This window comes from Mesoplodon bidens (assembly GCF_964165515.1).
Source record: "Mesoplodon bidens genome assembly, chromosome: 8".
NCBI lineage: Eukaryota > Metazoa > Chordata > Mammalia > Artiodactyla > Ziphiidae > Mesoplodon > Mesoplodon bidens.
This window is the reverse complement of record NC_138165.1, coordinates 91,737,718-91,753,924: the sequence shown is the minus strand read 5'-3', so window position 1 is coordinate 91,753,924 and position 16,207 is coordinate 91,737,718. Positions and strand designations below refer to the sequence as shown.

Genomic DNA, 16,207 nt, shown 5'->3' with positions numbered 1-16,207 from the left:
TATTTTATAATCATAAAAGTTTTCACCCAAGGAATAATCTAATTCAACATTTCTATTTTACAAATAAGAAAACTGAGGCACAGAGATAGCAAGGTCACACAAATATATGACCAGAGTGTAATTACATAATAATGCTAATTGATAAATATCATGAAACCAAAAGTCATAAATGCCATTCTGTAGACCACTTATGCATCTTTGCAATATGATAATGACATAGGCAAATAGAATTTTATCCAGTTTTTATAAAAGAGGATGATTAAGTTATAAAAATAAAAACTTTTCCTGCAATCATAAGGCAAATCAAGAATAAAAGTAACAAATAACCTAATTTGTATCAGTGCTTCCTATACCAGATTATACATATTTAGCATTTGACAGTAAGTATACACTGAGATGTTACAAAATGTTGGGTTAATTTTCAATACAAAATCATATTTTTCTTAGAATAACAAGGAAACTTGACTAGACTGTAGTACTACACATTCTTAATCATATTCCTGTGTAGCTAAAAATGAAAATAGTTAAAGCAAGAATCTATAAATTATGTATAATAATTGCCCTTCTAAGAGTTCTTTTTTGTTGTAACGTTAATGACAGCTTGTAACTTGATTTTTGCACAGTGCAATAAGCTCTCCCGTCTCACTTTCCACTGCATCCTCATTTTTGTCATGAACGTGAAAAAGTGTCCACATTTTCTCTCATATTGTTTTATGCACTAAGTGGTCATTTGACCCTTAAGGTCTTCTTTCATATCAGCAATTCTGACAGGAGAGCTTTCTTTGAAGTTTGCTGCTTAGGCAAAAGTCCAATATTGAACCAATAGAAAGCATAAAAACGAATCATGAAAACAGACAAGTCATTTGGCAGAATGGCCAAAAAGAATACAGCTTCACAAATCAAAACAGATTGAGAGTCTAAAATCCCTGGTTGAACAAACCCTTCTGTGTGGCCATGAGAACTGACTTACCCCAGGAATTGTCACCTCTGGCTTGTGGGTACTTCATCATCTAACCTCCCAACAGGTATTGTTTGAGCATCTGTCATGTGTTCCATGCAGAGTTCCATGCTTGGAAGGTGAAGACAAAAGAAATGTAAGGATGATCCCTGCCCTTAGGGGGCTTATACTTTAGTTTGGGAAAGATAAAACCAAACAGCTGAAACAAGCAGACTACAATTTCAATGGAAATTGAAACCCCTATACCAGGGATCAGCAAACCTTTCCCTAAAGGGACAAACAGTAAATATTTTCAGTTTTGTGATCCATATTGTCTCTGTCACTACATAACTCTGCTGAAAGTGGAAGCAGCCCCAGACAATATGTAAAAATATGGGTATGCAGGTATTACAAAATAATTTCATTTATAAACACTGAAAGTTGAATTTCATATAATTTTCTCTTATCAAAAAATATTATACTTTTGACTTGTTTCAACAATTAAAAAAACAGTGCTTTCTCACAGTCTACCCCAAAACAAAACGTAGGCTAGATTTGTCTCCTAGGTTTGCTGATCTCTGGATTAGGGTTATCTTAAAAAATAGAGGAATTTAGAATTGATGCATTGAAAGGCATGCACATTTTGTTTCTAGTGTCCATTTAATTTTATTTAATGTAATATATCTGAGGTATAATTTTGTTCATTTTTAATAGATGTACATTAGATCATTAACACATTCTGGAAATAACTGCTAGTCCTCCTTTCTGATTTCTGATCTAGAAATAGAACTCTAGGCTCACGTGCTTCAGTAGTTGTGGCACGTGGGCTCAGTAGTTGTGGTGCATGGGCTTAGTTGCTACACGGCATGTGGAATCTTCCCAGACCAGGGATCAAACCCATGTCCCCTGCACTGGCAGGTAGATTCTTAACAACTGCTCCACCAGGGAAGCCCCTCCACCATAATTTTTAATAACATCAATATTCAGAATTTCTTCCTGTAATCTTCTTTTTTTTTATTTCTGAGAGTTATTTCTTGCTCTCTGAATACCCACACACATATAGATGACTACTCTTGTTTTATCCTTGCAGTATCTTCTTTTCTCTCTATAGTCACTGATTTGCCAGATTTAATTTGCTTTCGTTTTTCATTTTCTTCTATTCTTTGTATTGTCCATATTCAAATCTTTCTGTTTTGTTTCCTGTAAGTCCATTTTGATCTTTCTTCAAGACAGAGGCTTTCCTCAACTGCTTGATGATTGTGGGCTGTCCATTCATATCTGGAGTTGAGGCACCGATCTCCAGGTCTGATTGGAAATTCTGTGCATCTGGTGAAGCTTATTGACTGAGTGACATCAGTGTAGGTGCTTGGGTTTGGGATCCAGCTATTTCATTACACTACAGATCATTCTCTCCAAAGAGACTAAATCCAGAAGGAAATTCTCCAATCTGCCACATGGAGATTAAACATGTAGACTTTCACTCAATCCTCCTGTTTTCAGCTGTGCTTCACCTCTACACTTTCCTACAATATGTTTAGGATTTGTCTGGTTCCATCTATCCAGACAGTAAAATTCCTGGCTCTTACCTGGACAAAGTGAGGGAGGGGTGGACCAGTCCTTGGCAGGGTAGAACAGGGGAGGGGTTAAAGATGGTGTCTGGTTGCTTCTTATATAGAGACTTTCAAACACTTCTCAGCCCCACTTTTCTTTCCCACCGTCAGAGGTACCTGGTACCTCCCACTGTTGTGCTTTTTAAGGTTTCTAGAATGTGAATCAACTTGCTTCTTATTGGCTTCTTCTGTGACCTCAGTTATTACTTCTCTGTCTGCTTTCCTTCTTCCAAAGTTTTGTTGATATTTCTTATCTTCTGTCTTCTTTCTTATTCTCTTCATTCTTGTGGTTTTTTTACTGTTGTTATCTCTGAACTATCATATTAGTGTGGTTTCAGGAGAGTGTAGAGGAAATGCATGTGCTTTGCTTTCTTTGTTTTAGTAATGTGCATTTTGAGTGTTACCAAAATGCCCTTTGAACACAATGCATCAATTTACATCTCTAAAATCTGTGTACATGTATACCTTTTTGCAATGAACACACTTGCCAATAGTATGTAAATCAAATTGTTTCATCTCTGCCAATTTGCTACTAAATTTTATATTCTTTAAGAGTGAGACCTCTGTCTCACCTGTCTTTGTTTGCTACATGCAATGTTTGGCACAGAAACGTCTGCAGGAAAGAGCATGGACTGAAGAGTCAATCATCTCAGCCCTTCATCTGACTAGGAGTTTGCCTTTGGTCATGTTATGTTATGGCTCTAGGGCTCCATATATTAATCTGAATCCATTGCTACACTCTTCTTAGCATTAATACTCTAGCTGCATGCATTAGTGTGCTAGGGTTGCAGTAACAAAGCACAACTAACTGGGCGGCTTAAACAACAGATATGTATCATCTCACAGTTCTGGAGGATAAAGGTGTGAGCAGGGTTTGTTCCTTCTGATGGTTATGAGGGAAGGATCTGTTCCATGCCCCTCCTCTAGCTTCCGGTAGGTTGATGGCAATCGTTGGCATTCCTTGGATTGTACATACATCACCCTGATCGCTGCCTTTATTTCCACATGGCATTCTCGTGTGCATGTCTGTCTTAATTTTCCCCTTTTTACAAAGACACCAGTCATATTGGATTACGGCCCACCCTAATGATCATGTTTTAACTTGATTGCCTCTGTAAAGGTTTTATCTTCAAATAAGGGCACATTCTGAGGAACTTGGGGTTAGGGCTTAAACATATGAGTTTGGTGGGGGGGACACAATTCCACCCATAACAGAGCTCTTAACAGATGCTCAAAATATCTGATGGATAACCTGAATTTATTATTTCTAAATAAATGGTGAATATCAGGAGAGTTTAGCATAGAAGCTGAATTCTGTGTGTGTATATGGAGGGCCAGGAAAAGAAATAAAAATGGAAGCAGACTTACAAATAGCAGGGCAAAACCGATAAACAAAACCCATGCAGTTACCAGGGACAGAGTAGTTCAACAACTGGGCATCTAAGGAAGACAGTGACAGGTCCTGTATATTGGTTAATGTGACGATAGGCCTGCTGTTACAAAGATGATCAATAGCTCAGGGGCTTAAAGAATAAAGGAGTGCAATTCTTTCTTTTAATTAATTAATTAATTAATTAATTTTTGGCTGCGTTGGGTCTTCATTCCTCTGTGCAGGCTTTCTCGTTGCTGTGCACAAGCTTTCTCTAGCTATCGCAAGCAGGGGCTACTCTTCCTTGCAGTGCACAGGCTTCTGATTGTGGTGGCTTCTCTTGTTGCAGAGTACGGGCTCTAGGTTCACAGGCTTCAGTAGTTGTGGCACGCAGGCCCAGTAGTTGTGGCACACGGGCTTAGTTGCTCCATGGCATGTGGGATCTTCCCAGACCAGGGCTCGAACCCGTGTCACCTGCACTGACAGGCAGATTCTTAACCACTGTGCTACCAGGGAAGTCCAGGAGTGTACTTCTTTCTCATGCAACAGTCCCAGGGTCAAAGGTCTAGGTCAGTGGAGGAGCTCTGTTCTTCATGATGATTCAGGACCCAGGCTTTTTCTAAGACATTTTTATCATTTTCTTGGTAAAAGCTGGGTGCTTTCCATGTCTGCATTTCAGCTGGTGGGAAGGAATAAAAAAATCTGGAGCAGGCATGCTGAATGAATTAAGTCCCAGACCCAGAGTAGGGAGACATCACTTCTCACATTCCACTGGTAAGAACTGTTTCCACTGCGATGCCTAACAGCAAGGGGGCCTGTAAAATGTGGTCTAGTTATGCACAATGGGACTAACTGTGGAAGAAAAGCATGGATCTTGGTGGACTACCAGCAGTCTCCACCATACTCCTTAAAGAACTTCAAAGGATAGAAAAAAAATTCTTCCTTTTAGGGCTAAATTCAGTGCTTACTATCAAAGAGTATATAGTGCTACTGGGGAGAAAAGAATCAGTGTAAATTTCTTTCAATGGGCTTAATGATATGCCAGTCACTGTAGAAAAGAATATAAGTGTAATCAAAATGAGGAGGAGAAGATATCAGATTGGGTCAAAATAATCAGAGACCTATAATCATTACTATCGTCACTAATAACCATCATCTTTCTGTTGGTTTTCTCACTTGCACGTGGGGATAGCCATCATCATCAGTAACAACTTCACACAGAACACAATTTATATCACCTTAGTTAGGTACTACTTATGTAAAATGATAATAGATCCCATAATTACCTACCAATTAACTTAATAACCATTTAGTTCAACACCTGGAGAAGCTGTGGTTCTAGCGTTTGTTTCCTGTGGTGTCTTTTTTTCCCTTGAGGATTCAACCTTACACTTTCCTCCAGCTTCATTCTTTGACATCATGTTCCAAGAGAAATAAAATTTGTTCTCAAAGAGAAGACAGGTGGAAAAGGATATAATAAGCTATAAGGAAATATTACAACAATAGTTCAAAAGTTATGTAACAAAAAGCTGTCAAAAGTAATACTTTTATTGGGCACAAAGTAAGAGACAAAAACCCGGCTGTCTAAAATATATACAGAAATTCCAAGTTGTATTTGAAATAAGGCTTAGAGGATAGGATTTTTCAAATTGTTGGTTAGTATATTTAAAACCTCTGAAAACTGAAAGGGATTCTTGCTTCCAGCTAATACAGAGTAATAGGGAGCAAACTTATTGTCTCACTTGAAACAACCAAAGAGAGGGAGAGAGAGAGAGAGAGAGAGAGAGAGGGAGAAAGCTCTGGCAAAAGTATATAAAACCATGGTCTTCAAGACACTGGATATCAGGCAACAAGGGACGGTGATCTCTGAGAGACACAAAACAAATGAGGTAAGAAAAATTTGATAAACTGTACTTAATCAAAATAGAAAACCTTGCACTTCAAAAGAAGACACCATTGGGGAAAAAAGACAAGCTACACGCTGGGAGAAATATTTTCAAAGCAAGTATCTGATAAACAACTTGTATCTATCAATAGAATATATAGCATTTTCAAAAAACTCTATATAAAACAAATAGAAAACTAAAAAACAAGCAAAAGACTTGAACAGCCACTTCACAAAAGGAGATACACAAACAGCAAAATGCACATGAAAAGATGTTTAACATCAGTAGTCACTAAGTAAATGCAAATGAAAACCACAAAGAGAAGTCACTATACACCTAGCAGTATGGCTAAAATTAAAAACACTGATCAAGCTAAGTGTTGACAGGATGTTAAGTAACTGGACTCCTCATACATTGCTGGTGGGGAAGTAAAATGGTACAACTTTTTAGGAAAACCTTTCTGCATTTTCTTTAAAATGTTAAAAAAAATATATGTACTATTTTATGATCCAACTATTCCATTCCTAGACATTTACCCAAGAGAAAAGAAAGTATATGTCCATACAAAGACTTGTACACAATTTTTATTGTAGCTTTGTTTCTAGTCACAAAATCTGGAAATTACTCAAATCAGCAGATGAATGGATAAACGGATTGTGGTATAGCCAATGGAATACTATCCAGTAATAAAAAGAATGAACTACTGATACTAGCAACAGTATAGGTGAATCTCAAAACAATTATTCTGAGTGAAAGTCAGTACAAATGAGTATATACTGTATGGTTCCAATTATATAAAGCTCTAGAAAATGCAAACTAATCCATAGTGACAGAAAACAGATGAGTGGTTGCCTGGGGATAGGCAAATCAGGAGGGAGGGATTGCCAAAGGGTGCAAAGAAACTTTGGGGGGCAATGGATATTGTTCATTCTCTTAATAGTGGTGATCATTTCTTGAGTGTATGTATATATATATATATATATATATATATATATATATATCAACATATATCAAATTGCATACTTTAAGTTTGTGCAGTTTATTATATGTCAGTTATACCTCAATGAAGTTGCTTAAAAAAATTGGAAGAAAACAATATATCCATGTTTTTAAATTTTTTAAATTGCCTATTATAATTTGGGAACAAACAGAATCACAATTTGCCAAAATTTTCAAATCAGTTCTCTAAGTTGTAACTTTAAACAATTCTCATTAGTCTCTAATTAAAAACCAAATTTTAAAAAGAAGAGACAATTAAAGGACAAAGATTTTCATGAGTAAAGGAAAATACTTTTGAATTTGATATATTGTGTACCTATGTTGAAAAATTCGGTTCTGGAGTTTTTCAGAACTGGAGCTTCAGAAAACAGCCTGGCGAGAGCTGTTCATCCAAAACAGTATTCCTCCCCATTTCTTTTTGGTTATTATTCCCACTTCCGAAAAACTAAATCTAATTTAAATTCTACCTGATGAGATAAATTAACAACTAAGGAATAAGATTTTATCAGGTAGGATTGGTAGGCTTTTTTTTTTTTTTTCACTCCCCACTCCCCACCCACCCACCGACAATCAAGTTTCCCCCTCTTGGGGGCAATATGGCTCCCACTGAGCATGCATGTTTTACACAGAGGCAGCTGCCACCAGAACTGTGGCCCTAAAACCAGGCTTCAGAGGAAACACCCTGACCTCTTTGTCCTCTTCCCCTGCAGCAGGGAGAGGAGTCTGCCAAACAGTCCAAGGGGTCAGCCCCGGATGCAGAGCAAGGCAGTGAAGAACAGCATGAAGATCTGGGGGAAGAAAAAAAGTAACCACCAGAGAATTTGTTCAGATTTCTTATAACTTAAAAGGGGCAAAATCTTTGGGGGAAGCCTTGTATGTCTTGGTAAGGAACATGAATTTTGTGTCTAGACTTTAAGTTCCAGCTTTGTCCCTCTTTCGCTGAAAAAGCTTAAGGACCATCTTTAAGCTTTCTGAGTCTCAGACAGTAAAATGGGGCTATGGATATTTATTTCTGGCAGTTGCTTTGAGGATAAACTAAAATAACATATGCAGAGCGCTTAATGATATGACGGCTGGATAAATAATCATTAACTGTAAATTTGAGTGTTTATCATCTGATCTTCTCTCCTTTCATTCAAAAGTGTCAAGATAGGGTTTCCCTGGTGGCGCAATGGTTGAGAGTCCGCCTGCCGATGCAGGGGACACAGGTTCGTGCCCCGGTCCCGGAAGATCCCACATGCCGCGGAGCAGCTGGGCCCGTGAGCCATGGCCGCTGAGCCTACGCGTCCGGAGCCTGTGCTCCGCAACGGCGCAACGGGAGAGGCCACAACAGTGAGAGGCCCGCGTACCGCAAAAAAAAAAAAAAAAAAAAAGTGTCAAGACAGAGACTCTGCCCCATCAAGCTTGTGGTCTAGTACAGGGAGAGAGGTAGCAATCAAAGTACCAAAACAAAACAGGTTGTTTGAAGGACATTGTTTCGCAAAAGAATGGCCCTGGATACAACAGGGGAAAACTGGTAACATGTCAGTTAGCAGAGTTCCGTGTGACATCTGAATACATTAGTCTCATGTTGAAAAAGTCACTCACAAAATCCTTTGGCCAATTGCTTTGCTCATATTTTTATTCCAGAGGGAGATAAGTGATACTATAATTTCTACAAGGCTGGTGATTCAGAAAGCTTCATTCTAGCTATTTTTCTAAGCCTTGTAGCCTCATCTGTAGGAGTGAGAGGATAATAGTACTTACCTCAGAGGGTGGTTGATGGTTGAATGAAAAACTGAATATAAAGTACTTGGTACTGGGTCTGGCTCAGAGAAAGTGCTTAATAAAATCTAGCTGTTTAGATGTATTTCTCCGCAGGTACTGAAACCTTTATGACCTTGTTCAGGTGCTTATGCATGCCTTAATTTTTCATGTTTAACATAGTAATGATTTGAAATATCCATTCCATCTCAGTAAAATTTTCACAGCTAATGAGAGACTATATCAAATTTATCAAGAAAATGGTTTGGCTTAAATTTAGGGATAGTTGTAACTATGCTTTTATTGCTATAATTCAATTGAATATGTCCTTAGTTTTTAATAACTAATTAATCAACAGAAAGAGTGTCTATTGGCCACCTATATCACAGTAGTCTATTGTTGGTATAAAAGTTTATTTAAGAGATAATGTTTATGGTTGTTTTTAAGCACCTGATGCAACCTTCAAAGTTAGCTGCATATAAATGCTTAAAGTATGTGAATGTAAAAAGATAGAAAATAATTTAAATCCCAAAAATCTTTTAACTTTTCAAAAAATTTTTTCAGCCTTTCAAAATAAACTTTTAAAGCCACCTACATAAAATAAAGCAAGATTGGAAAAAGGAGCAACAGCACACAGAAATAAAAATTTTCTAAGAAACTACTACCTATCTTGGAAAGCTGAAATGTTCTATAATACAGTCCAGCTACCCAGTAGTTTGTTCCACTTTACTGGATGAATAAGATTCCTTTGCAAAGCCTTTTGGGAGTTACATCACTCTAATGAGAAAAAGAGCACTTCTGTTAAAAAAGCAAAGGACACCGATTAAGGCTTTTAAAAGTGCTGATTAAATAATAAAGTAACTTAAACTATAAACAAAATGCTGATTAAGTGAAAACTGGCTAGCTTTCAAGGCATAATTTAAAGCCCTTATCAAGTATTTTTTTTCCCCCCTGATTGCAAGGCCCTGTCAATTCTAGACAACTGTCCAGACATTCCACCCATGAGGGCTGTCCATGGGGCAGTTTATTTTTCGTTCTCGCACCTGTGCTTAATGAGTAGCAGTTTTGCAAGCTTGGCTGTTTTCAAGGGAAGATAGGAAGGATTTCATGCCCCCCAAATAAAATCAAGATAAGAAACAAAACTACTGTAATTTATCTCCATTCAACCTACCCACAGAAGACCACGAAATAGTAAAAGACACTGCAGGCTCTTAAGGCAGAAAGTTCCAAAGGTCACCTAATCAATGGCCTCCCCTCTAACAGAACTGAAAGAGATTAAGAACAGGATAAAAGCCAAAGGTTTTCAGGAAAAACAGCCCACCTTCATTTAAATATAACCCTTAGGGTCAAGGAGTTACTTTGTATCAGGGATAAGATGTTTTTTTTTCAATAGGCAAGGGATTTGACTAACACAGTTATTGTCTCTCATGTGTGTATTCCTCTTAAAGAAAAGCCATTCTTCACTCAGAAACAAAACTGGCTTTTAAAATTTATCGCTTAAGTTGTTTTGATTTCAATCCTTTCTAAATAACTGGCTCTGATAAATTTGTTTTGTGCTTAGTCATAATTTCAACAAATGAAGTCAATTCACTTCAGATTTCCATAATTGCACATGCTCCTCATTGACCTTCTCCAGTAACAAAACATCCAAATAACACCCCCAAACTCACAAATATATGTGCTCCTTTTTGTTACTGAACATTTTTTTTTTTTTTTTTTTTTTTGGTACGCGGGGCCTCTCACTGTTGTGGCCTCTCCCGTTGCGGAGCACAGGCTCCGGATGCGCAGGCCCAGAGGCCATGGCTCACGGGCCCAGCCGCTCCGCAGCATGTGGGATCTTCCCGGACCAGGGCACGAACCCGTGTCCCCTGCATCGGCAGGCGGACTCTCAACCACGGCGCCACCAGGGAAGCCCTGAACATTTAAGTTTACCTGAGTTCTGAGAAAATTCTATCTCGATGGCAAATCCAAGAAGAAACAAGGCACAGTCGTAAGTGAAGATTTGTTCTGTCTCTACCACATGCATGGCGTCACACAAATAGTAGGTTTTATAAGAGGTTACTGGTGTAGAAGAAAGAATCCACTACTGTTTTAAAGGCAAACTTCCTCTTAGAAAAATGAAGAAATGAGGGCGCCCTGCATATGCTGCAGCCACTTGAGTGCATGTCACTGAAACAAAATCAGAAGATGGTACAATACAAGTAAAAAAAGAATAAAGAAAGCCTACACTTCAATCAGTGCTTTAAAAACTTTTTTGGAGTGTAATTTACATACCGTAAAATTCACCCATTTTAAGTGTACAACTCGGTGATTTTCAGTAACTTTACCAAGTTGAGCAGCCACCACCACAATATAGCTCTAGCACATGTATTTTCATCGCCCCAGTAAGATTCCCTGTGCCCATTGACAGTTAATTCCCATGCCCAGCCCCAGCCCCAGGCACCTACGAATCTACTTTCTGTATCTTTTGTCACATTTCCTTCTCCAAATTGAGATGAGAAAAATAAATCCAATGATATATCCTACAAACAGGAGGATACAGTTTGCTGAAGAACCCATCCAGTCAAAATAGTCTTCAGATTTCTTAAGGGAGTGCAAGGGAATCTTGGACACGAGGCATGCCTAGTTTGAACAGGGTCAGAGTGGAGAGATTTAATTATCTCTCCAGTTAGAGATATAGACTTACACAATTACAAGGGACTTTGATAATGAAAGAATACTGTGACAAGCCTTGTTATCTAAGAAAATGTTTCTGTCTCCAAAGTTTAAGAAAAAAGAAGAGCCACTTTCAAGTAAAAGGGTGAACTCTCAAGCATTTCTATAAAATTCAGTCAGTATATTGTTATACTTTTGCTTCTGAGACATTAGAAATATACCATATCCTTAAGCAAATTATATTTCAATGGATTGTAATATCAGTTTCTTCTGAAATGTAAGTCACTTGGGCTTTTTTCCTCCAAGCTCTCTTGTGTATATTATTCTAATGTATTTTGAGTACAGTAAATATATCAAACTATCATGGTTTTGGTTGACAAAATACATTTCTAACCACTTATTTCCTTCCCCCAGAATCTACGTATTTTAAGAAAGCATTAGCTTCAGGTTTACCTTGCTTACATCCTGATTTCCAGGTACCGTTCCCTCTGGAAGGAACACCCAGCTTCCCAGAAATTTACTAAGAATTTTACAAGGGGCCCTTTTATATTTGAAAAAGAAAACTGCTTTGTCAAGCGATGATGAGAAATCAGGGGGGAAAAAACCAACAGAAAAGAACCTCTAACCCAGACAGGACTCTAAATTTGGGGAAATCTGTGGCACTCTTTCAACTTGCAAAATTGGTCACAAAGATGCCTCAAGAAATTACTTTACACTACTTGTAGGAAAGTGATATTTGCTGTGTGGTTTCCCCCCCCCCCTTTAATTCCCTGTGTTAATAAAAGCAAATGTTAGTTTTGTGTCTTTGATGTGTTCTGCATTTTATAGACCAGAGTTCAAATTACCCTATGGCAGTTGCTGAAGGCAGAACTTTTGGAGAAAAGTAATTGCAGAAACAAACATATTTGGCTAGCAGCTTCCACAGATTCTCAAAGCAAAAGGAAGGTCTGCACTAGGAACCTAACTAGGAGGCAAAGCTTTGAGTTTAGATCTCTCAGGAGTTACTCAAGAAAGTTGAGGACTCCTTTTGAAGATCTTTAAAAAGCACGTGTGACTTGTGTTTGTAAAAAGGACTGATGTGATGAGTTGCTAAATGCTAGAGACCTCTCAGATTCCCTTTCTACCCTGTATCTTTAGAGGGAAATCTTAAATGGGAACTTTCCATATTCTTGGAGTAAGTAACATTTGGGAAAAAAAAAAAAAAAAGTCTGGCAGCGGGGCTGGGGGAGGGGAATTCTGTGATGAGACCGATGTCCACCAAAGGAAAATGCCAAATAAAATCAAGGAAGGGACTGTAGGAAGGAAAGACTGGAAATGGTCTTTTCTCAGCTTTTAAGGACTCAAGGATCTCTGCTTTGTGTAACGGGCGCGGTGAACATGGGCAAGGACACCACGATCTTTCTCCGAGGTCGGTCCAACTTCAGTTTTCAGTGGTAACAGGCATCCCATCCCCGGGAAAAGAAGACTTTCTTGCATATTTGGAAAAAAGCAAACTGCTGCTCTGTCCTTTCAAAAGAAACCTTGTTCTCTGAATTACCCCCCGGATCCGTCAAGCGCCCCGCAGAACTTCTGGTACTAAGTAAAAGCTCATTAAAAGGATCGTTTCTCCCTCCTGCCCCCCAGCTAAAACGTCCTCAGAACCGGGCAGGCACAGCGTTTAGAAGGGGAGAAGTCTTGAATAGGAAGCTGTGAAGGCAAAGAAAGTGAGTCTCCAGTCAGTGCACAGTAAACCAAAGAAAGGGAACAGAAGGAAAGCCAGCCGCGCCCTGGGACAGCAAAGTCTACATTCCTACAGCTGCAAGGTGGTGGCTACTTTATGGTTTTACCCTCCCCCTCGAACTACACTCCAGTGAGCAGAGACTTTTTTTCCAGAGGAGACGCAATGTCCTCAACCACCCCCCCCTCCCCACCGCCAACCTCAATAAAATAGAAAAAGGAAGCGGGGTTGAGGGGGGGATGGACTTGCGACCCCTTTGCTACACACGACTCCGGCCCCTCCCTTTCCTCCCAGTCAACCCCTTTCTAGCCGCTTCCCAATCCCTCCCCTTTGCTCCCCAAAAGTTTGATGACCGCAAAGGAAACAGAAAAAAGTTCTCTTGCCCAATCCTGGCGGGCGATCAGCATCTCTTTTGTTCGAGGAGAACCCACAGCCCCCCTGACGTCACCCGGAGCCCGGGCCAATCCGCGCGCGGTCGGCGGCGGCGGCGGCGAGAGGAGGGTGGAGGGAGTCCAGCCGGTCCCTCCTCCCCAGCGCCCAGGGCCTCGCGGGGGGCGGGAAGGGACAGTCCCATATAAACCCCGGCCCTCGGGGCTCGGCCGCCCGCGCCGGCTGCGCTTTGCAGGGGAAGAGAGAGAACCCTAGGCGCGAGCGGGGGAGAGGGGATCTGCAGCCACAACTTCTTTCGTCCTCTCCTTCCCCTGTGTACCTCTACCCTTTCCTTTCCCCATCCTCCAGCCCTTACCTTCTTGGCGGCACTGAAAGGGACTCCGCCCGCAGGTTGCGAAGGGAACCAAACTTGGTGGCAAGTTGCCTCACCGTCTGAAGATGCTCGGGGGTCCGGGGCCCCGGCTGCTGCTGCTGCTGCTGCTGCTGCTGACCGTCCTGTCCCTGGGGACAGCGGTGCCCTCCACCGGAGCCTCGAAGAGCAAGAGGCAGGCTCAGCAGATCGTTCAACCCCAGTCCCCGTTGACTGTCAGCCAAAGCAAGCGTGAGTACCGACCGCCGGCTGAAACAGGCTGTTGCAGGGCTGGGACCCGTAAAGCCAACCGAAGTTGTGGCTGAAGTTGTGCGCGCGCGCGTGTGTGGAGAGTGTGCACTCCTTAATGAGAGAAACCGGCTGGGGAACCAAAAGACTTGCTTTGAGCAGTCTGGTTCTGAGGGCCTAGGATAAGATAATGCCTTGGAGGACAGGGGATCTGCGAGGTCCCGCAGTGCTCTTACCAACTCAGGTCTAACTCCTATGAATTCATCAAAACTTGCCTTTAAAGAGAAAATGATGTATGCCTTTAAACTTTCCATGTGGGATTACTGTGGGGTTAAACGTTTTCAAAACGGGGGTGAGGAGACGGTAGCTAAATAACTGTGCTGCTCCTACTTTGAATGAGATGTTATTGGTTCAGATTGCATCCTGAGGCCTTCAGGATGCTTCTCCAAGAAGAGAGATCAGAAATTCTCTTCCAGTTTTTCAGACACACCCTCCCTTTTCCTTGGCTAAAGGAAACTGCTGAACGTTGCCCTTCTTGACTTATTACCTCCAAAGAGCACTGAAATTCCTTGCACGTTTTAAAATGTAGTTCCCAGTTATCTGCTTTTCAAAATGTTTCCACGCCTTTGATGCAGACCCCTGGCCAGATGGAAGTGACATCATTGTATAACATTTAACTAAGTCAAAAGAAAAACAAAAGGAATAACCAAATATCTACGTGTGCAAATTTGCGGTTAACTCTTTAGATATCTAGTCGCTTTTAATTCTCCTGGTGCTCTGATGGTTAACGTTTTCCCCTACATTTGTTGCTTAGGCTCATCAGTTTAGTTGTGCAAGAAAATTCCATCATTTGGAAAAAAGAAGGATGCAAATTTAGTGACTTTTTCCTTTAATTCTTTATAGCTGGTTGTTATGACAATGGGAAACACTATCAGATAAACCAACAATGGGAGCGCACCTACCTGGGCAGTGCCTTGGTCTGTACCTGTTATGGAGGGAGCCGGGGCTTTAACTGCGAGAGCAAGCCTGAACGTAAGTGGGGGGGGGGAGCCTGTCTTGTACTTAATATCTTCTCATAGATGGAGAAGTAGTGCCTGTTCATTAAAGTTAGCATTAGTAATAAAATTACATTCACCATTTCCCCAATGGAATTATTTGTCATTTCCTCTTGAAAAATGTTTAATAACTGCTTATATTTGCTTTTCACATGTTCTTTTTACCTTTAAAACAAAACAACAAATGTATCTCAAAGTAGTTCCCAGAGTCTTTTTTTTGGGTTTTACTTTCCCAAAGCCTTTGATGAAAAAAGAAAAAAATGAAAAATGTTGTGTGTTCCTCCTTCCTCAAAAAAAATGATTATAACATTTTAATTTATTAGAAAGTAATTTCAAATCTTAAACTGTAAAATTATGGGGCAGAAAACACTTTGGACAGTACATTGGAAAGTGATTTGTCCCCTGCAGTTCAACATAAAATCACTAACCACTTCAGAGTTCTCCTTCCTTTATGACCCTTGATATAGTTTTTGTAAATTATGGCAACTCCTACAGAGAAGCACTGATGAGGCTAAAATGGAATAGTAGGATTAATAACTGACAGTGGCTGGGGAGGGGCTGGGGGAGGGGCTCTTCAGATTGTTTATTTTTATGTGGACATTGGTTTGCCTTTCTGAGCCAGAGAGGTGAATCCAAAGCCCTTCCTTCACAATCTAGCCTGTCCTAAGGTCGTGCGTTACGGCTTTTTCCTAAGGGCCTGAGAATCCTTTCCAATGGCTATTCATTTCCAGAAAATTAGAGAACTTGTCAAAGATTGAAAACTGAGGCTTTGTTAGAGCCTAGGGTAAAATCGAGATCTCCCACGTCAATTTTTTTTAAAACTTTCCGTTTGACCATTGCCACTCATAGAATGAAAAAGTTGAGTTTTCCTTTGGATGGGAGTAGTGAAAGAGAAAAGCTTTTACATATGTAAGGCTCATGTGGACTGTCCTTCTCTCCTCAGCTGAAGAGACTTGCTTTGACAAGTACACCGGGAACACTTACCGGGTGGGTGACACTTACGAGCGCCCTAAAGACTCCATGATCTGGGACTGCACCTGCATTGGGGCTGGGCGAGGGAGAATAAGCTGCACCATTGCAAGTAAGAATGGCCTTCTGTCAAGTGATGCTAAAATAGCACGATATGAATTTTTCCATTACCATCACTCTCACTTTCTGTTATCCATGACTGGATATTCCTAATTTGGGGATTACCCCAGGTGACCAGGAAGTCTTCTGTGGCCACCTGACTGGTTCCTGTGCTTCTGG

General features: G+C 40.3%; 1 protein-coding gene across 8 annotated transcripts in view; it reads left to right on the top strand.

The window, feature by feature from the left end:
• The first annotated feature begins 13,475 nt into the window (after positions 1 to 13,475).
• Positions 13,476 to 16,207, top strand: part of FN1 (fibronectin 1) — a 69,982-nt gene continuing 67,250 nt past the window's right edge. For 5 of the 8 annotated variants that reach the window (XM_081243031.1, XM_081243034.1, XM_081243030.1 and 2 more), the window contains exons 1-3: positions 13,476 to 13,907; positions 14,808 to 14,936; positions 15,903 to 16,040. In XM_081243031.1, the coding sequence (XP_081099157.1) occupies positions 13,745 to 13,907; positions 14,808 to 14,936; positions 15,903 to 16,040 (430 nt within the window). In that variant the 5' untranslated portion in view covers positions 13,476 to 13,744. The remainder of the gene's footprint in view (positions 13,908 to 14,807; positions 14,937 to 15,902; positions 16,041 to 16,207) is intronic. The other 3 variants (XM_081243036.1, XM_081243033.1, XM_081243035.1) reach the window with 1 other exon arrangement.